This window comes from Protopterus annectens, chromosome 5.part1 (genome assembly GCF_019279795.1).
Source record: "Protopterus annectens isolate FY-2018-M chromosome 5.part1, PAN1.0, whole genome shotgun sequence".
Classification (NCBI taxonomy): domain Eukaryota; kingdom Metazoa; phylum Chordata; order Ceratodontiformes; family Protopteridae; genus Protopterus; species Protopterus annectens.
The window spans coordinates 705,130,240-705,153,755 of record NC_056736.1 but is presented as its reverse complement, the minus strand read 5'-3'; the positions used below and the strand labels follow the sequence as shown (position 1 = coordinate 705,153,755).

General features: G+C 39.2%; 1 protein-coding gene across 8 annotated transcripts in view; it reads right to left on the bottom strand.

Annotated features, from left to right (window-relative positions):
* The window catches only part of SUPT20H (SPT20 homolog, SAGA complex component), a 991,190-nt gene that overhangs the window by 899,889 nt on the left and 67,785 nt on the right, over nucleotides 1-23,516 (bottom strand). For all 8 annotated transcript variants that reach the window (XM_044073324.1, XM_044073326.1, XM_044073328.1 and 5 more), the window contains exon 3: nucleotides 2,498-2,533. In XM_044073324.1, coding sequence (XP_043929259.1) covers nucleotides 2,498-2,533 — 36 coding nt within the window. The remainder of the gene's footprint in view (nucleotides 1-2,497; nucleotides 2,534-23,516) is intronic.

The following is a 23,516-nucleotide window of genomic DNA, read 5'->3' as shown; positions in this document are numbered from 1 at the left end:
AAGGCACCTACTGAAAAGAGTACAGGAAGTTCCCAGATTCCAAATTTCCCTAGAAATATAAATTCCACCTGAGAACTCCTCTGCAAAGAGGCTGTTACCCTACTGGGACTAACCCGGTCAACAAAAGGGTAAATAAATAAATATTAAAACTATGTCTGTACTAGTTAAAAAAATGGCAAGGTGTTGCCATAATTCACAGATATGAATCAATGTGGGTTTGTGGAGGGGAGGCACACATTTGGTAATATTAATAGAACAATGACACAAAGGGAATGTAAGAAGGTACCACTGTTGGTTGTGGGTCTTGATGCAGACATAGCATCTGACAGAGTAATCTGGGACTTTATGAGCACAGCAACAAAAGCATTTTCATTCGTTGACACAATAATAATGTTAATTAGGAGGATATATGAAGGATCAGAAGCAACATTTAAGGTGGATGGGCTCTTATTCTACATGTCCTGTTTGAACACAGAAAATCACAAAGAGGAAAAGGGAAACTCTCTCACATTCAGGGATATAATTGATATGGCAATCAAGGAAAGGTAGCTTTATTTGCAGAGGATATTATTTTTTACTGGATAAATCCTGACAAAACAGTTCAGTGTTGTGGAACATTTTGAGCCAGTTAAACCCTTTTCAGGATATAAAATTAATGAAGGCAAAACTAAGACTATAGCCGTAAATTATGTACCCGTACACAAAATGGATCAGCAATACCCATATTTATGGGGACATAAAATGGAGTGCTTAGGCTTAGTTGTATGGATTAAAAAAATACACATTTATGAGACATACGATGAAGTACTACATTGTATGGATTAAAAAAAGATTCTGTTATGGCAGCCAAGGTTATACAAGAAGAGACTAAAAAGAAAACAAATTGAGAAACTGAAATCTCTTGATTAATGATATGGATAGCAAGACAGAAGGAGTAAAAGTGTTTTTTAGTCCCTTATGTTTTATATACAAATCTGGCATATTTTTATCAAACAGAGGAGAAGTTGAGGAAGACAATTAATAGAGTTGAATTAATTTACTTGGGAGAAAATAGTTGAGCGAGAAAGGTCAACAACCCCTGTGTCCTGGGCCTGCTTCAAAGGGTAGGAGTGGTAGCTCTCCCTCTTTAGGCAGCCTGCGGCGGACCATCTTTTTCAGCTTCAGGACCTGGTGGAGGATGCAGTAGGCCTCATATCGCAGTCACCTTTACAAGGTGCAAGACCTGGTGTTCTGGTCAGCTGTGAAAACCAAACCAGTGGAGGCCCATCTCCACCACACCATCAGGTTGCCACCATCTACAAACAGTAGGGCAGGGCTCTTCTCCATTTAAGGCTCTCCAGACAAAGGCAAACATGCAAGCAGTCACATTCTCCATATCGCCCAACATATAAATTCCGACCTTCTGTCCGTCTCCCCTTCTATCTGTGAAGCCAACATAATGGGTCAACACCCACCTGTCCAGATTACATTTTTGTGAGCACTGTTAATCTCTTCCCTAACACTCACTCTTTCCCTTACTACTCTTTCTCCCACCCTGTCGTTTATTTATTTATTTGACATTTGTTAAACGGGATTGCCCAATTGGACAAAACCCTTTTTCAGTGGAGGCCCAGGAAGTAAATCTTCACAAAAAAAAAATAAATAACAGTAAATATACCATGAGATACAGTAAACTGCAAATATCTGTAAATGTAACAATACAATATTAGCAGTAATATCAGTTTATTTTGTTTAGTTTAAATATAATAGTTTATTATATATATTTGGGGAAAAAGAGGGTCTACACACAAAAAAACAAAAAAAAAAAAAAAAAAGACATCCACCGTGTTCCTGTTGCGTTTCCCTTAACTAATCTCTCCCTTTTTTCTATTTTCCTATCTTCCTCCTTTCATTACTTATACAAACTCAAACCCGGTGCACACAAAAAGGACAGCATCACAGTCAAGAACAATTATACATATAAAATTTACTGCATGCTGCCTGCCAGCAGCAATGAGCCATACTTTGTGCAAGTTCTTACCATAAATTCCCACAACACAGTAATGCAACTTTGTGCTCACAGCCAAAAACATACAAAGGTACTTGGGATTTTACGAACATGTGCAGTAGATGCACATTTAGGCGGGTATTTTTTTGTAGGTTTACAATTTTCAAATCCAGATCCGCTCATTTTTAGTTGTTGCATTTACATAGAGGCACAGCAGTGCGATTCGCAAATTTGCTACACCAATGTATGCAAACCACAATTATGAATACCAACCACTCTGTCATTCAAAAACATACAACCTTTTGCTACTCCCAAATGCTACTGCTGTAACATTTACAAAGCCAGACATTTCTGTGTAGTTGTACATGAAACAATGATTGGCTGTTCTGGTTCAAATGTTAACATTAAATGATGCAAAAAACTCCATATTTTCTACTGCATTATAAATTAACTGCTGTCACACTACCAGTAAATCACATGAGAAATGTGTCTAGTATGGACATTTCTTACCTCAGCACGATCCAGTGCATATTCTAACGCTTGCTGCTACAGTAAAAGAAAAAAAAAAATCAAAAATAGCATTTCAGAATGACAATACTTGTTGTTAAAGACTTTTAAAAACAAAATAAAACACTTGGCTAACAGGCTTACCATACTCATTCAAAAACTGACAATTTGGCTGCCTCCATTCTTTTGGCATCCAAACAAAGTCAATGCCCAAACACGTTCAGTACAACCCAAAACATCATAACACTCCCTCAAATCTATAGCTCAGACTTGCACTGGACAGGTATAAATATGTAAACCATATCCAAGAATACCACACTGTGATATCTCAACAGCACATGTTAGCTATCAAGCAGCAGGAAACCCAGGAGAAGAAAAACTCAAGAAAAAAAGAAAAATGCAAGGCCCAGTGGAGTGCAAGAATAAAGTCCCGACTACAACTCAGGTGACCAGAGTTAGTGGACCAGGCACTGGAAGGAGCAAGAGTGCAGTGTTAAGAGTGACTCGCATTCGTCCTACAAAAGGAAATCTCAGCAACCTGAAAAGCACTCCACCAGAACACCAAACACAACATACACAGCCTTCGAAGCCTCAACTACAAAGCTCGTAAAGGCAAACAAACATGCTACCCAATACATAAATCATAAGTGACTCCACTGTGAGACATACAGACGTCCTGCTCACCAGGCTGAATAAGGAGAAGATCACATTCGGTCATCTATCAGCAGCCGGGATCTGCCAAATCACCCACACACTGAAATCATTACACCACAAGTACAAGTATGACTCGGTCATAGGTCATATGGGTGTAAATGACCTCAGGTATACCCCCCTAGACTATATGAAAAGAGATATTATGGAACTCTCAGATTGAGTGTCCCAGGCAGGTTTGTGCCTAGCACTAAGCAGCACTCTACCTTCACCAAGGATTATGCTACAATATGAACAAAGGATGACTTATTTAGATAAATGGCTTAGTCTCTAGTGTCATTCCAAGGAGATACAATATTTGTTAGCAAGGGAACACATAGCCAACAGATCACATTGCTTTGCCAAGAATGTTCTGCACCTGTCCCCTCTAAGTTTTTGAATACTGGCGAAAGCATCGTCCTCTCCCTTAGTGCCTTTTTAGGCAATGCCAAACCGACAAGCCTTTTGACATAAAACCAACCCAAGGGAATCTAAAGATGTTACTGCTCAACTCCAGGAGCCTAAACAAGGAACTCCATTCCCTCTAGGCTCTCTGCACCTTAAAGAATATGAAGTCTATGCAGTTACTAAGATATGGTTTAAAGCCGCAGACAGCACCAAGGCAGTACAGGGTTACAATGGTTTCCACACATTCAGGCAAGCTACTGCACATACTGGGACCAAAGTTGGAGGCGTCCCAATCTATACCAACAACAAACTCACCTCGTGGACTTCCAAGATAGTTTCACATTTAATGGCTTAATTGGAGCTCTCCCAGTGTGAAAACAAACTCAAAAGCAACGGCCAGTGAACTAATTTTTTGGGAGGTAAATTTCAGTAACTGGCTAGTAAGTGCATTGCCTGGAAGCTAGCAAAAAAAGAAATTCAGAGAGCCTGAAAGAAAATCAACCCCAAAAGGTGAGGAAAAAACACTGACTGGGAAGAATTCTGCAAATGTTCAGCAAAAAGCAGTGCAAGCTCCAGCTTTGGTGCAAGAGATGGCTTCTAGTAATCTAGAGGAAAAATAAGTCAAATGTACTCACAGCTGATTAAAATAAACAAAACACAGAGTATCTCAATTCAAATAACAGAAGGATGGAAAAAATGGAAGTAACTTTAAACAGATATTCAGATGAGGTAATAAAACTGCAAAAATCAGAGGTCGAAATGAAGAAAAGCCTGGCTGAATATGAGACTGCTCAAGAAGAGATGCTTCAAAAAATAATACAATTAGAGAACAGAACATGCTGGAAGGAACAGAGTGTATTAATTTAATCACAGCATCAGCCATAAGAAAACTTGTGGCTGCTCATCATAAATGGTCAAGATACATTTTGGGAATATCGTGGCAGGACAAAGTAAAAACTGAGAGCGTTACAGAAAGAGCGGAACAACGGAAACTTGAAAATATCATTATGGAAAAAAGACTACATTAGTTTGGTCATATTAACCACATGGACACTAGCAGGATTCTTATAGAATCCCTGAACTGGGAACTAGCTGGATACAACAGACTACCAGGTAGACCTCAACAAAACAGGAAAGCAGTAGTAACAAGAGACCTCTGGTCACTTGAATATCACTTGGGAGGAAGCTAAAGAAGCAGCAGCTGATAGGACACAGTGGAGTCAAATTTGTGGCCCAATGCATTATCGATGCTGGATGAACAAAAGACCGAAGGCTGAAAAGACAAATAAACAATTGCACAGGTATTCCACAGCAGGAGTAAGGGCAAGGGCACACCTAGACCTTTAATAGTAACGATGCAATCCCACCAGCAGGAGGTGGTGACTTTGACAAAACTGTGGCAGAAGGATAAAATGCTAAAAGTGAGAGACAACAGTTTTTTTTTTGTTTTGTTTTTTTTTAACAAAAAAAGAACATCTCTATTAAATTATCATTTGTGACAAAGGGAATCTTACATTTACATAAATGAAAACAAATGATACAGACAATTTCAGTTGCAAACATTATACATTACAAACCATGCTGACAATTGGTGGAGTTGCAAACATTATAAAATCATTTATCTATCCAGTCACTGTCAAACATTACATAGCTCATTCAACTCCTACATTCTTTTAAACCTCGTTCCTCCTCTCCATATATTGTTCCCACAATTTCCATTTATTGCTATTTAATTTGCTCCTACAGTTTTCTAAAGATCCCAATTCTAGGTTGTTTTATCTGTTACTATATTCACTACTTCTAGTAAGGTTGGTCCAGATTTTGATTTCCATTTTCTAGTAATTGTTTATTTGGCAGCCCCCATAATTAGACTCAGCAAGTCTAACTGGCAATTCTGATTCTGTATTATAGCTCAAAAAAATAATTTCTTAACCCAGTATCTCTGGCACAGCAGTCTGCAGGGAATCTTTAAAGTCTTAAAAAAAAGAAAAAGAAAGCACTCAGAGGTGAACAATGTTTTATTCCTTTCCCTTCAGACCGGTTTCGGTAACAAACCTTCAGTGATAAAACATACATGATACAGGGACAGTTTTTATACATATTGTATATCCCCAATTATGACATCACTTCCCCCATTAATCCATTTAAGCCTCCAAACACACAAATATTAAACAAAATAAACACTTTAAATGTAATATCAGATGCTATAGCCAAACTTCCATTAATATCATATGGTTGCTTGTAAAGTTACCAATAAAGGTCCTTAATAAAAAGAAAAAGACCCTCATAACTTGTCATTTAGTCCTGGATGAAATAGGGCATCCAACTTAATAATCCATTTTTTCCCTTTTGGGTTAGTATAGTATGCCAACCTTGCTTCATTGATCTATTACCTTTTACCTGGTCAATAATGACAAATCTGAAAGAAGCAGTTTTATGTAACTAACAATGTCTATACAATGCATTGGTCATTCTTTTAAGACATAAATCGCTCAAATGCTCTGAAATGCAACTCCTTAATTGCCTAGAGGTCTGCCTTGCATAAAAGGCAGAACATTGGCAAATAGCCAAATAGACAACCCAATCAGAGATGCAATTTCCAAAAAATGAAATATCAAAAATTTGACAAGTGTTTTTACTGCTAAAACATGAAGTTTTAAACATATGTTTACACAAACTGCAATGTCCACAAGGATGTGAGCCAACAAGCCTATCTCCCAATATGGTTAGTTGATGTTGGTTCACATAATCCAAAAAAGTTTTCTTTTAATGCGCAAAATAGGAAGCAAGTGTTCTTCCCCTTCTGAAAGAAAACTGGCATCTGTTAGACAAACATTGATCCCGATTCTGTATTAGCCCGAAGAATATTCCAATGTTTGTTGACTACATCTTGCAATAAATGTATATTACTGCCAAATGTAGTAACCAATCTCATGGTTCCTGATCCATCCTTTTTAGTTTTAGCTTTATACTCCAATAAGCTAGATCTCTCACAATTGGCTGCCCAATCACTGGCCCTTTGTACTATTGATCTCTTGTATCCCCTATTAATAAATCTACCCTCATGATCATGCCTAGCATTATGAAATTCCATGTCTGCAGAACATATTCTTCTAATTCTCATAAACTATGATTTGGGAATGTTGTTGATGGTGTGTGTGTGGGGTGTAAACTAGTTGCATATAATAAATTATTATATTGTGGGTATTTCCTGTATCCCCTACCAATTACAATTGAGATATTCCAAAAATTCTGACAAATAGTCCACACCCCCACACCAAACCAACAATCATCTAAGAAACGTCTCCATATATCCATTTCTGAAAGGTAAATGTTATGCATGACATCATATATAATCTGATCTTCCACATACCCCATAAAGAGGTCAGCATAAATTGGGGCAAACGAGGCCCCCATAGCTGTTCCTTGCTGTTGCCAGTAACATTCCCCCTTGAAACAGAAGACGTTCTTAGTCCGTACATGTTCTGCAAGACATGTAAGGAGAGTGTTAAATCTTGGTGCATATAAGTTGGCTTTATTTAACCAGTATTACAGGGCAAGTAATCCCGCCCAATGGGGAATACTGGTATATAGGGATTTAACATCAAGTGTACACATGAGCCAGTTGGGTTCCAATTGTGAGTCCTGAATGATTTGTAAAAATTCTGCAGTATCCCTAATTCTTGCCCTGACCCCTGATAATAATGGCTTTAAATAGTATGTCAAAAAAGCAGAAATGGGTTCAGTTAAAGATCCCCGTCCTGAAACAACTGGTCTTCCTGGGGGGTCTGCTCAAATTTTGTGAATTTTGGCCAAGAGATAAAAAGGTACTGTCGGGTTGGATCCTGAACCATGAGTTGTTCTTTTGTCTTCACATCAATAATTCCTTCTTCCACCGCTTGATTCAAAAAGGAATCAATCTCAGCCTTAAATTTAGGTGTAGGGTCTGTGAACATCCTAATATAGTTCTAGGTGTTGGACAATTGTTCATTTCCCTCATACCAGTAATAACTGGCATCCATTATGACCACAGCCCCACCTTTATCTGCTGAAAGAATGATTATATCAGAATTAGAATATAGTTTTTTCAAAGCCTGTTGTTCCCCTTTCAAAAGATTATGTCTAAAGCCCCTAACAGAACTAAAGTTGAAATGTAAATCCCTTAGGACGGCATCCTGAAAAATACCCACATATTTATTCATTGGTGGCATAAGTGTAGATTTGTGAAAGCGAAATTCAGATGCTCTTTCAGAATTATTAGATGTTCCAAAAAAAAATTTAAATTCAAAATTCTACAAAAGGCAAAAATATCTGAAACAAAAATATGTTCATCTACCAAAAAGCTGGGAACAAACCCTAGACCTTTATTAAGTAAACTTTTTTCATCTTTTGATAAAACATAAGAGGAAATATTGTGTACAAAGAACTCTGCAGGGTTGTATGCAGATCAAGATGACATAAAAGTTTTTGGTATTGGGACCAATATGGATGGGGTCCCTAATGAGAAAGTAGGAGATTTTCATGACGGCTGCAACTTGCTGTTTTACCAACTAAATAAAGAGATGAAAATCTTAAGAACCAATATATGGCACTTGAAATTATTCAAGGCATACAAGAGTAAAGGTATTACTCCACGTGGTTTAGGGGTTAAAATTCAGCCCTTGGTTGGTAAGCCAGATGACGTATTGATGGAGGATTGGCATAAGGCACAACAAAAAGCCACTATGGCTTTTGTTGATATACTAATGTCCTTTTATCAAAGGACAGTTGAACAAAATATCAAAGATGTGACAGAGACATGTGAGAATATGAACAAATATGAGGGTATGCCTTCTTTTGTGCAAGGCCTGGAAAAATTATCCAAAGATCTTCTCAATTTTGTGAATGGGTTGAAAGAAAAGAAGCTACATATATTTCACACAGATGTGGAAGATTATGACAGAGGCAAGCACTTTGAGTCCCAGAGGGGGGGTAGATTTATTGATAATAGCAAGGGTAGATCCAACATTAGAAAGAAAAGACCAAGATCTATACTAAAAACATCAACACAGGGTCTCAGTACCTCAGGGGAAGAATCATCTATGAATGACACGGAGGGAATTTGTATTAGTGACTCTCCTGACTCGAAAATGGTACGAATTCAGGAGGGGAGACAAACCCGTAGGGGTGGACGTAAGCACAGAGGTGGCAGCCTTGGAAAATCTATTGCAGTCAATGGTGAAGTAGGGACCCAATTTTATAATGTTGTACACAATATTTCCTCGTATGTTTTATCAAAAGATGACAAAAAGTTTACTTAATAAAGGTCTAGGGTTTGTTCCCAGTTTTTTGGTAGATGAGCATATTTTTGTTTCAGATATTTTTGCCTTTTGTAGAATTTTGAATTTAAAATAGTTTTTTTGGAAAATCTAATAATTCTGAAAGAGCATCTGAATTTCGCTTTCACAAATCTACACTTATCCCACCAATGAATAAATTTGTGGGTATTTTTCAGGACGCCATCCTAACTGATTTACATTTCAACTTTAGTTCTGTTATGGGCTTTAGACATAATCTGTTGAAAGGGGAACAGGCTTTGAAAAACCTATATTCTAATTCTGATATAATCATTCTTCCAGCAGATAAAGGTGGGGCTGTGGTCATAATGGATGCCAGTTATTACTGGAATGAGGGAAATGAACAATTGTCCAACCCTCAGAACTATATTAGGATGTCCACAGACCCTACACCTAAATTTAAGGCTGAGATTAATTCCTTTTTGAATCAAGCAGTGGAAGAAGGAATTACTGATGTGAAGACAAAAGAACAACTCATGGTTCAGGATCCAGCCAGACAGTACCTTTATCTCTTGGCCAAAATTCACAAAAATTTGAGCAGACCCCCAGGAAGACCAATTGTTTCAGGACCGGGATCTTTAACTGAACCCATTTCTGCTTTTTTGACATACTTTTTAAAGCCATTATTATCAGGGGTCAGGGCAAGAATTAGGGATACTACAGAGTTTTTACAAATCATTCAGGACTCACAACTGGAACCCAACTGGCTCACGTGTGCACTTGATGTTAAATTCCTATATACCAATATCCCCCATTGGGCAGGATTACTTGCCCTAGAATACTGGTTAAATAAAGCCAACTTATATGCACCAGGATTTAACACTCTCCTTACATGTCTTGCAGAACATGTACCGACTAAGAACGTCTTCTACTTCAAGGGGGAATGTTACTGGCAACAGCAAGGAACAGCTATGGGGGCCTTGTTTGCCCCAATTTATGCTGACCTCTTTATGGGGTACGTGGAAGATCAGATTTTATATGATGTCATGCATAACATTTACCTTCCAGAAGTGGATATATGGAGACGTTTCTTAGATGATTGTTGGTTGGTTTGGTGTAGGGGTGTGATCTTTGTCAGAATTTTTGGAATATCTCAATTGTAATTGGTGGGGGATTGAATTTACTGTTAATTACCACAGCAAAGAGATTAATTTCCTGGATGTTAATATTTTGAGACAGGGGGATGGTACGCTCAAGAAGTCAGTATACAGGAAATACCCACAATATAATAATTTATTATATGCAACTAGTTTACACCCCACACACACCATCAACAACATTCCCAAATCACGGTTTATGAGAATTAAAAGAATATGTTCTGCAGACATGGAATTTTATAATGCTAGGCATGATCTCGAGGGTAGATTTATTAATAGGGGATACAAGAAATCAATAGTACAAAGGGCCAGTGACTGGGCGGCCAATTGTGAGAGATCTAGCTTATTGGAGTATAAAGCTAAAACTAAAACAGATGGATCAGGAACCATGAGGTTGGTTACTACATTTGGCAGTAATATACATTTATTGCAGGATGTAGTCCAGTGGTGGATTTAGGCATGGGCGCATGCCACCTCCTTTTATCCAGAACTTTTGTTCAATGTCGGTTTTCAAGTTACGTTTTTTTTTTTTTTTTTGAACTGTCAAAATCATGAATAATATGTGAATTATATGTGAATATCCATGATCAATCTCTCCCCGAGTCGTCGACAATAAAAAAAAAAAAAAAGTGGACTCTCATATTTAGAAAATTTAAAACAAGTTTAAATTGCGAATGTCAGCCTACAAATACTGAACTTCATAGGCGAGAACAGGAAAAGACTATTATTTCTCCTCACCGATCCTAAACGCATTTAATGGCAACCGATTTTGGAATACTTAGTTGAATTACTACAAATAAAAAATATATTTAACTAACTTGAGGGGAGGATAAAAAACTCACAGAATCTGCAGAATGGCACATAGGGGAAATTGGCTGATACCATGCACTTAAGTATATGGGGGGGTCTGCAAAGTATAGTTATGCTTAGTATTTGTGCACCTTTCAGTTTGCAATCTAAAGTTGCTCTACTGCGGTACAAGCGAAAGCCATTTTTATGGAGTTCTTCCACCCATCCTCATGACCTTGAAATCAATCCTTTCTAATCTGCTTCACACTGCAGGACTTTTTTCCCCAGTATCATTCCTCACAGTGCCAAACAGTGAATAGGGGAGCTGTCATCCTTGACGGTAGATGTGTTCTGCTTATAGTTACTAACTCAAGTGTGCATCATGCACAGTACCATACATTTTTTTCAGAACTGTTCAGGTTCCTCAACCAATCAATGCTGTGAAAAATCGCGCCTAACTCAAATACATTGGAGAAGCGATTGGAGGTTGCAGAGTCAGGTGATTTTATAATCTCCTCAAGTGCTCCTCCAAATAATTCTCTGCTGTAGATGAGTTAGGCGCGGTTTGGTAAAACCTTCGAAGAGCATCCTGTTGGGTGAAACTTGCGGTAAAATTTAAAATTATAATCAGCAGTGACTGTGCACAGTTCTGAACTCCAGCAACACTCCGTTCAACAAGCCTGTGAGAGGCATTTTTTTTAATTTTTGTACCAAACTTTGAAAGAGCCAGTTAAACTCAATATTTAAAAAGTTGGATCATCTCTAGAGTCTGCATTTTAGTATCCAATATTTTGCACTGACTGTAAGAGACAACAGTGTAACACACAAACATTTAATAATAAATGATTATAAAACTTATAAAGCTCAGAGAGGGCTTTGACATTCCACTCTACAATTAAAACTAGGCTGTCTTTTATAGTTGTCATAATACTGTCAATATTATATGCTAGCCTTGCCTTGAAGGCAATGATGAGGTAATGTGTAGCAAATTGCCAATGCCGCATGAAGACGCAGATGTGGAACATGATTCATTAATATATGATTTTCCTTAGAGTGTGTGCTCTTTCAAATAATATATTAAATTAATATAAGTTCCCTGAAATGGTTTTAAAATCTCTCAAGATGCCTTGGCAGATTGTAGTTAAAAATGGCACCAATGACTGATCTGCACTAGTTTTTCCCCACGTGCTCTTGCGTGTTGCCTTTTGAAGTCTTTCTAAGAATCTTAGGTCAGCTCATGGAGAGATCTGACTCACTACGGAGTCACTCCGTCAATTTATTTCTAAAATAGGCTTACTGTGCCCTCTTTCTCCTCCTAGCAAAGCCGGCGTTTCTTCCTTTTGGTTTACTTATCTGTTAACGGTCCTGTTTTGCTGAAGGAGTTTACCAACGAACCAGAATGCAATTTCACTGTTTTTCTCCCTGCCAGGCACAATCTTTCAATGAGACACAATGAAGGGGAGGGGGCAGCGGGAGCTGGATTTTCAGGATGTGAGGCTCCATTACATAGCAATAATACGTTTAGAATGGGAGTCCCGGACTGTATTTTCTTTTATTTATTTATTGCCATTTCCTATTTTTAACAATCATTTCAATTTCAAGAAGGGTAACCAACTCTACTGATAAAATCACAAGACAGTTGAACACTGCCGCAGCGTTCAGTGCGTGCAGACCTTAATGTGTGCAGTTTTTGGCAATGGCAGTAAAGACAAACACACAAGCAAATATTTCTATTTCCTATATGAATAATTAATCAGTGAATCTTCACATTATAGCTGACAATAATTCAGTTTAAGTACAAATAATCTGCGAAATTTAAACCTTTTATGGAACACCTCGCTTTTCTAAACATTGCTTGAAAAACGGAATGAAAAAAGCTGTTAATTGATCTTTGAAAACACACTATCAAAGCATTTAGGATAAATATATGTTTACGTAGTAGCAGTACAAGAAATTGTGCACAAAACCAGACAGCTCTCAATTGTTAAGCAATCAACTTCCCCGACTTTTTTCGTAATCATGTAAGAGAAGTGAAACAGGCTGGAAGAAGTAGTTTGACAGCAGGACTGATTGTAAATGAGAATATTCTTACAGTAGTAGCTTTCGTAAGATGGTGCCTCTTGGCTATGCCAGGTGTACCAGGTGGGGGTCCTCCTCCTCCTCGTAGCTACATATTCGAATGATGGCGCTGGCACCTTCACGGATTACTAGGAATAGTATTACTATTCCTAGTAATGCGTGAAGGTGCCAGCGCCATCATTCGAGAAAACTGTTTTAAATATAAGCAGTCTATCCACCCCCAGAAGGCGAAGATTAGATCCTCCTCTCCAGTCCCAGGCTATGTATTCACACTCAATACGCCGCATGCAGCGGAACTCTTCTTAAAAGAGGAAGTGAGTTGTGGAGTTTTATGTTATCGCCTTCACACAGTTAGCGGACACCAGGAAACTCCATCCTGTAGCCCTCCAGCATCTACAGCTACTCAGCACTGAAATGGGTCTAGAAATGGTATCACCAAAACTTAAAGTACATGTTTTTTACATTCCAAAACACAGAGGTCATACGAACTGAGGATGACCGTGAACTAGGGTTGCCACCTTTTAAAATGTCCAAAGTGGGACGTTTGTTGTAGAAACGAGAACTTTAGCAGAATAAAGCATACCCATGGGCAGTGCAAAGTACCTCTCAACTATCCAGATTTTTGACTCATATTTTCTGTCTGTTCCTCATAAATGTTTGGTTTTCTGGCAAATTATTTGCAAATCACTGAGGATGGAAGTCAGAAAATAATGATAGGCTTTTGAATTTCAGACTTCATACTCTTCAGAAAATTCATGCTACTGGAAAACTTGTTAATCGATCAAGTTTCTAAGTTTATAAAATAATATTAAAAATGTCCCTATTTTGGGGCCTTTGTCTCCCAATTATTTCTAGATTTGTCTAGATTTTGTACTCTAAGAGGTCGAGAAGTATGGGACAAGAGCTTCATTTTTTTGCTAAAATAAAAGCTTATTCTTGTAGCATTTGAGTTGTTTATTGCTATTTTCTATAACACGTGTTTTATATACAAAATAACTGTTCTGTTTTATGCAGCTATTAAAGAAGCCTTATAAAATATTTTTTGTCCTAAATCTCAAGACATTTGCCATTTTTTTTGTTTTTTTTTTTTCCCCCGCAGGACACAACTGCCCAAATAGGAACTGTCCCTGCAAACAGGGACAGGTGGTAACCCTATAGTGAACTATAGCAATTTCCAGAAAACTGTTGAAAATGGTTGTCACAGGCTTGTATATATATATATATATATATATATATATATATATATATATATATATATATATATTGCTGTCACTTCAAATTTGTCTGCGCCAGAGCTGAACTTGAAATAGGTTCAGAATAAATCACTGATGTGATGTTGTCAGTCTCATCCTAATTCTCACAGATGGGGTCTGATACGTCAGTCTCGGCCTGTTTGCTAGCTGGAGGACTTTAACCAAGCTTGTGGGCTCATACCCTTCCCATGATGCACTTGGAAAAATACCTTAGATCTCATTTGCCGCACTGCGTGGAGGATGTCAATCAGCTCTGGGCTAAGTCTTTAATCTCTTTTTTTATCTCTTTTTATCTTTTAAGTCAAATTCTCTCTATAACATTGCTTTATAACTGTTTTTGAATTTTCTTAGTGTAGTTATTGTAAGTTCCTGTACTTGAGGTCTGTTTAAATTAGAGGGCCATTTTTCCTTCCCTTTTTAAAATTTATAGGTCTTCCCTTAATCTTCCTCCTGTTTTTTTTTTTTTTTGTGTAAAAGTGTGTTATTGCCTGTTTTTAGTTAGAGGGCTTGTAGTTTCTTAGTTGCTGTTATTGTAAAAAAAAAAAAAAAAAATTTTTAGTACTTCATACAGTGTTAATACTGCTGTTGATAATGGTAGAGCAATATATTTTCTAGCCTTCCCCTTTGTTGCATTTGTTCTTTTTTTTTTAAGTAGCTTAGTAGTGTGAAACTGATTAGCCACTATGTCTCATACAAACCTCTTGGTTTTAAAAAGTGTTCAGAATGCAACAAGAAAATGCCTATGACTGACATTCATTCCCTTGTGTCTTTTGTCTTGGACCTCTACATCTCCAAGAAGATTGCTCTATATGCCATGCATTTAACCAAAGGGCATTGACAGAGCGTAAAAACAAATTGATTTCAAAAGGTCTTCTTCTATCACCCTTTGCAGAAGTCCTCTCTTCAGCAGACAAGGCAGTCAAGTCTCCAAAAAGGCCTTCTGTTAAATCTTTGCAACTGCTAGCTCCAACAGTAAACTCTGCTCTGACTTTAATCAGATCCAAGTTGGATCAGACAAGACCTTCCAAATTCTCAATATCTAAATCATTAGAATCTGTCACCTCCAGACCGCCTTCTACCATTTCAGCCAGATCTAGGTCTTCTAGTCTATCTTCTCATTCTTCCAGATCCCTTTCAGATGATGATGCGGATAGGGTGGTGCAGACTTTGGCCAGACTTATTCTGGATCAGAGCCCAAGACAGTCGGCACAAACCCCCACAGCAACTACTCCTCCTCCAATGCAATCTTCTTCAGAGGAAGAAACTTCTGAGATCCAGTTGGCGTCCACTCAGAGACCTCCTTCTATTCCTTCAGATACGACATCTGCTCAGAGTGTCCCCACATCTTCATATCAGGAGACCTCTACTATCTGACACTCTTCTCTCTGATCCTCAGTACAGATTCGGATCTCCCTGCATCTGACTCTGCCTCTCGGGGCATCAGCGCAGAAGAGTTTGGTTCCTACTTCTGCCTCAGTGCAGCTGTCCTCTGCAGTGGAGACTCCTTCTGTTCTGACAACTCATTTGCTGGATCCAGGGGGCTCTTTGGAGATGAGCCAGACTGCTTTTGAGGCTATGGAGAGAGTTATGACTTTTTCCCTGTCTACTGAACAAGCTACTTCAGAGCTTCTTTCCCCTATACTTGTGTCTCAATCTCATCATCCCCTTCCACATGATCGAAAAGATACAAGACCTCAGGAAACCCCCAAGGGGGTCCCACATCCCTTCCAAAACTTCCCCAGAATACCCCTTTGAAGAAGTCTCTTGGAAGAGAACTTGCAAGAGGAAGCACCTAGACTCCCCTGAGGAGTCCGTCACTTCAGACACTGACATAGATGATGCAGACGGATCCCCATGATCACCCACTGAGGAGGTCTCATTAGGAGAAAGCATGGACATTCTGAAACAAAGGGATGATTGGCAGCCCTCCTCCCCTTCTGCTGAAGAGTCAGTCTACCTGAAGGCCTCCAGATCTCACCCTTCAAGCTCTTCGGTGACTCTGCCTTCCAATGAGCTCATAGACATGCTCTCTCGCAAGGCATGGGAGACCCCAGATACCATAGAGCCCACTCCTTGAAGGCTAAATAAGTACATTACTGGCCCAAAGGACAAATCCTTTTGGATAAAGGGGATAGCAGTGGATGCCATGGTTGTGGTGGCGGCCACTAAGAAATTTCTGAGACTAGTTCTTCTATCCACCCTTCTAATAAAGATTCTAGGATGATGGATAGATACGGACAGCATGTATTCTCTTCAGTGACTTTTTCTCTTCAATCACTGAATTACCTTAGCCACTTTAATAGAGTGCAGAGAGATCTGATTAAGGAGTTGTCAGACTCTCCAAGGAGCAGTTGCTGATGCAGTCAAGAAAGTCAATGCACAGCTAGCCACCTTCAGTGCTGTTATAAACTCCTCCATGAGGCTTATATCATATGGTGCAGATGGAGCAAGTAGAGCTGCAGGTTCAGGCATCTCCATCAGGAGGCAGACCTGGATATGCCTTTGCAACTTTGCAGAACCTTTCAGATCTTCATTTGTTAATGCCCCATTTGACAGCTCATCACTCTTTGGGCCTAAAGTAAAAGAGATGCTCACCAGATGTAAAAAGGAAGGTAAGACTTTGTCTGCTGTTGGAGTATGTTTTTCCGTCAATACCAGACCCTTTTCCAAAGGTCAGAGAGAGGAAGCGGGAAAATGTGGTTCAGGAGAACCCAAAGATCTTACCAAGACACACAAGGTGAAAGTTCTCCCTGAGGCAGAGGGGGGAACAACAACAGAAGATGCCGCCTACATGGCAAAGGAGGTCCGCAAAACCAGGGCTCCAGAGATACCTTCTTTGGTAGGCCCTTTCAGCACTCCTGAAGGAGTGCCTAATTGTCCACCTCTGGAGGCAGTTGGGGACATTTATCCTTGCACCTAACAACCTGGCAAAATGTAACCACAGGCAAATGGGTGTTGGATATAATTTCCAGAGGATATACAATACCCTTTTGTTCCCCCACCCTGGTAAAAAAATTAGTTCTAGATGTTTCACGCAGTAAGCAGGAACTAGCAACATTAGAGATCCAAAAGTGGCTAAGCAAGAGAGTCATCCCAGAAGTCCCCGCAGACCAGAAAGGATCTGGAACTTACTCAAGATTCTTTTTAGTTCTAAAGAAAACAGGGAACTGGAGACCCATTTTAGATGAAAACAATTTAAACAAATCTGTAAAGAAGACTAAGTTCTGGATGGTAACACTGCAGTCAATATTTCCGTTGCTGGAAAATTGGATGTGCTCCATAGGCCTACAAAACATGTACTACCATATACTAATGGAAAGATGGTAAAGATTATGTAGACTGAGTATCCAAAATACTACTCTCTCTCACCCTTTTCCACAATAAACAGCAATCCTCTGCTCCTTCAACCAAGTAGTACATAACTCGCAACTAAACAAACAGTAATGCAATCATCAATCTCAGAAATTAACCCACTACAGTCATTACATGTTATTTATCAATCAGCAGTTTACCTACTCCATCTTCACACAGTAAATCAAAAATAATGTTAAAAAGCCAACAGCCAAAGGTGGCCGTGCATGGTTCACAGCGTGACTGTGAAAAAAAAACATTGGGTGAAAAATTTGGTAATGTATAGCTTCACTCTATCAAATGTCTCTTCCCATATCTACTGGTGAGTCCTTACCTGCTGTAAAAGACCTGGGGAGCTGCCTTAAATTTAGTCCAAATGTTTCCAATTTCCTCCAGAGGGGTTACCGCCATCGTTTTATCTTCATACTGAGGATCGCAGCGTTCCTGAACACTTCCACCCCTCTTGTCTTTGGACTTAAATACCATTTAGAGTAAAAATGGTCAGATGTCATCTTTCTTAACCCAACTCATTAAAATAAGTCATTAGTCTCCTGTTAGGGTTGCCACCTTTTCAAATGCCCAAAGTGGGACATTTTTGGCACAAACGTCAAATTTTACAGGCCAAAACATACCCATGGCCAGTACACAAAGGACAGAACTACACTTTTTTCCTAAATAAATGCTTATTCTTGTAGCATTTTAGTTGCTTATTCTATTTCTTATAACATTTAGCTGTTTCAGGTACAGCATAACTGTTTTATGCAACTACTACATAAAATATAGGAAATCATTTTGTCCTAAAATCTCAGGACATTTGCCATTTTTACAATTTTTAAGGGTGCCATACTGTTTACCTATGTTCATGTTTGATATAAATTGAGACTCCTTCAGTTTTTGTTCCTTCCTTTGCAAGAGATGGTCTAAATGTGTGGAACTGCTGGGCTACTCTCCACGGGTTTAAACCATGTCTCAGTAACTGCACTGATGAGTGCGGTGTGGTGCAAGTGTTTACCTTGTCCTCTTGACTGTCAAGTGCAGTCTTGGTTGGAGAGAGCTTTACCTCCAGTTTGGTTAAATAAGTGCATCTCTCACGGGTTGTGGTGTTGGGTGGTAGGAGGAGAGGGTTGTCTGTGTACATGAGGCAATTGCTACATTGCCTCAAGATGCCCAGATTCATCAGATAGACAGGAGAGAACACTGGGAGCTGACTCTTGGACATGCCTGGATAAAGCTACTTTCCTCTAGACAAGTGAAGAAAATGGGTATAAGAGCTGGTTTTCTCTAAGCAAGTGAGGAAAGTAAATACAAAAACTGTTTTTCCTCTAGGTGAAGAGGAAGGCTGAGTGCTGTAGTAATTTGTAGCTTATTTAGTGCTAACAAGTTCTAAACAAGTGCTGAGCATGAACAAGCAGATTCAAGTGCTAAAACTAAGAATCTGTACCTAGATCTTGTGGTAGATAGACTACCTAGTGCTTACCACTCCCACTGATGAGCTAGAATGCTTCCCTCCAACACAGGCTTGAGGGCTCATGTGCTCAGAGGAATTTCTTGCTGTCATGTTACAGCTTATGTCAGATTAACAAAACTGAACAATATATTTCTGGGTTATACAGTCTCAAGATATGCAATTTGTGAAATTAACATTTATAGAAAGACTGTGAATGTGGAATTATCACAGTAAAAAATACTTCCCAGTCTTAACATTGCTATTTGTACATTGTGATATCTTTCATTGCTTACAAAATGCTTACAGTTTTGACCTATGCCCTTTATTTGTCCAGAAAATGCTGTGTAATGCCAGAATGTGTGAAGGCTGATAGACGTATAGCACCCACAGACAGTTTTGTAAAGCAATTGCAACATGCCAAAGCAAAGAACAGATTTGTGCATTCATTTATGAAGCGTTTTATATGCGTTCTTTCTCCAGCATAATGAACACATGTTGTTGTGCCCATTAGCCAAGTCATTGGTACTTGACACTTGTTTTATTTTGTACATTAGATAACCGAAGCAGCTATTTTGTGTATTGAAATGAGCTGCAGTATGTCAGGAGAAAGTGCTGCCATGTCTTCAGGAGCCAAGCGAGAACTACATCAACAGTCTCTCTTCAAATTTTTCAGAAAGGTCATAAAACAGGGAGAAGGTTCAGTCTCTGAGGGTAAGTCATTTGTGGGTGACAGTAGTGCCAAAGTACTACTGTCCTATTCTCAGGAGGATTGTTAGACCGTTCAGATGTGTGTGACACTATTTCCTGTGCTAAAGTATTTGTCTAGGATTTTATGAATGATGGTATTCATAAGTTTTACTGATTTTACTACCTACTCCTTTCCCTTGGCTGCTGTGTGCTCCTGCATCTAGAAGTGCGTTACAACACATTCTATCTCCACCTTGCAATTTAAGGACCTACCTGGCTTCTAAGGACCCTCTGATCCACTTCAAGTCTCACCAAATTGGACCTTTTGTCTCTACTGCCCAGTGCTTTCTTCTGTTTGCACAGACATTGCAAAGTATGTTTCTCCATTGACCCTTATTGAAAGCAGCCCCATTGTATTTTGTCTTGTGATTAAAGCGGTGTAAACTAACTTTCCCACTGAGACAGAAAGCCAGCAGCCAGGCTCCTCTCCCTGACTAAACACTCCTGATAGTCTCCTTACTGCTGAAACTATCCTTCCCTACCTACTTTTGTTCCTGATTACCTGCTGTACTTTTACTCTGTCCACTAGGCGGCAGTGCATTCTAGCCTTTGTGCCCTCACTCTCTCCCCAGTCATTGCTAGTTTCAGCTTTTATCACTCTCTATTTGCTCCTAGTCCGTACTCTTCTCATCCTCTACCTGCCTATCTTATACTTTAATTCTATTTGCTTCCCCTTTTCACTATCCTCTTTCCCATACCTTACCTGCTTTACTAAGAAACTACTTACCTGCTCCACTGCTTCTCCCTGGGCTTCTACTGTTCACTGATAGTCTCTGCTGAATCCTCCACTACTTGCTCTAACCCGCTCCGTTCGCCCTACGGGCTCACTCCGCTCCCCTACCCTACCTCCAATTCCCACCCCCACTACCTCTAGCTTTATACCCACTAAGCCACACCTACTTCCTCTCAAACTATCAAACCCTCCTTCCTCTCCCTGTCCCCTCCCATCATCTATCCATACTCACATGACAACTTCCCTTCATCCTTCTCAAAACAAACCTTACCAAGACCATAACATGTTTCTAAAATATTTATCCCTCCCAATTCAAATGTTACTCCTTCTAAGCCTCACCTATATTTACTTTCTTACCCAACCTACTCTCATCAACCACTCTACTCACTTACACACAACCTTTCACCTCCACACATCAAAATCCTACTATAATAACCAAATCTCTCCTAACCTTTATCCCCTCAGCAACAACCTATGTTTTCACTACAGACTAATCGTTCTTCATAAAACCATTACACCCTTCCATTTTCCATATCTCCCTCTAATCTTTCTACTTACTCCACTCAAACAAAACAACCCAAATACCTCTACTACCCAATTCAACTTCTTACTGCATTACTTTTATCCGGCGATATACACCCTAACCCAGGTCCAAACCACTCCTCCTCAAATTCTAAATTTATCCTATTTACATCTCTTAACGCACAAAGCCTAGTGAACAAAATCCCTAACCTTCATGCATGGGTACTCCATAACAAACCTGACATCCTAGCCATTTCTGAAACCTGGCTAAAACCCCATATAAAGAATGCCAAGATATTACCACCAAACTACTCAATCATTAGATCAGACAGAACCCACAAAAAGGGTGGTGGAGTAGCTCTACTCTATTTCTCCTCCCTATGCTTAACACCTTACAACAAAGTCATTCCCCAGTTCTCTAATGCAGAACTAATATTAGCTCATCTCCAGCTGAATAAACACAAATTTATATATATAGCCTCTCTCTACATTCCCCCTGGAGATAATATCACAATACTTGAAAACATCCTCTCCTGGCTATAAACTAACATCTGTAATGAAACTATAATCATGGGAGTTACCAATATTAATTGGTCTTCCATACAGTCACCTACACACCCCCTCAACATCAACCTTTACAACTATTCTCAACTAATCAACTCAATAACTAGACCATCCAAAGACTTCTCAAATGGCAATATCTTAGACTGGATTCTAGTCTCCCATCCCCATAACTAGACTGACAGTGGAACCCTTCCTGACCCCCTCAGTGATCATCTTCCCATCTTCACTAGACGTCTACCAACTCCCTTACAAGTTGCTCATAACTACCAGATGCCATAAAAACTTTAACCCTGAAGCTTTCTCCAGCTCCCTTAAATCTATTAACTGGATTCCCTTAAAAAAACTACCACTTGAAAATGCAGTAACTCACTTCAATACTATCTTCCTAGACATCCTAAATAATCATGCTCCCTTAATAACCAAAAGAATAAAAAGGAAAACCACCCCCTGGTAAACAAAAAATGCCACTTACTACCATGCGACTTAGAGATAAAACATGGGCACAATACAAGCAAAACAAATCCACATCTAACCTCAATAAATACAAAACTATTCGTAACTCAGTAAAAAAGCTTCTCTCAAAAGACCGCCAAAACTACGTTATCCAACTTCAAAACAATCATAAAACAAACCTACAAAGATTCTGGACAGGTATAATTTCACTCTTAAAACCTGGCACTATAGAAAACCCAAACCCCAGCCCAGATATACAAAACACGGATCTTGCTACCCAATTAAATTCTTTCTTCTTAGACTCCATTTCTAAACTTACTTACTTCTTTTACACTTAATAATCCAACCCCTACCCCCTCTACTCAAAACCATCTCCCCCTCCAACTCCTCTCATTCATACCCATCCCAACTCCCTCCATTTTTGATTAAACCTACTCCTACTTCTACTATAAGAAAACTCCTACAGAAACTAAAACCATGTACCAATGCCCCTGACAACATTCCCTCATACTACCTCAGTATAGCTGCTGATGCCATTGCCCTCCCTATCAGTATCCTCATCAATCGCTCTATCCAAGAAGGTTTAGTTCCCGAAACCTGGAAAAAAGCTTACATCATCCCTCTACACAAAGGAGGAAACAATACTCACATCTCCAATTTCCGTCCCACAGCCATCCTCTCACCCTTTTCTAAAGTCCTTGAGAAATGTATCCACCTTCAACTCCTTCCCCATCTCTTGGACAACAATCTACTAACCCCTACACAACACGGATTCAGACCCCATCATAGTACTATGACAGCCCTCCTATCCTTCCTTGAAACTGTGAATAAAGCTAGAGATTCTGGACTCGTATCTACCATTCTTCTCGATCTTCCTAAGGCCTTTGATACTATCTCCCATAACCTACTTCTTACTAAACTATCTAATCTAAACCTTTCTCTCTCTTCACTCAACTGGTTTAACAGCTATCTCTCCAATAGACAACAAGCAGTCAAGTGGAAAAAATCTACCTCCTCCTTTCTGAATACCCCAACAGGTGTTCCACAAGTTTCTATTCTGGGCCCCCTTCTCTAATATTTTCATCAATGACTTTTTCCACGCTATCCCTCAGGCTAACATTATACAATATGCAGATGATTCCACAATCATCTGCGCTGCCTCATCTATCCCAAATCTTTTAAAGCTAACCCAGGAAGCCTTCTCCACCACTGAAAAGTGGATGAAAGACAACCATCTAGCTCTTAATGCTGCCAAAACCAAACTCATGATATTTACTCCTTCAAAAACCACTAACATTGATCATAAATCATTCTCCATCTCCAGCCAAAATAACATCCCCCTTGAGCTTGTATCACAAACCAAACTATTAGGAGTTCAAATTGATGACAAGCTTAAATTCAATTCCCATCTACTACAAAACATAAAGAAAACCCACCAAAAACTTGGCATGCTCTACCGTCACAATCGATTCCTCAGCTCAGCTACTAAGATTACTCTCTCTACAACATTTCTCCTACCCTCCCTTCTCTATGGGGCACCTCTTCTTTCTAAC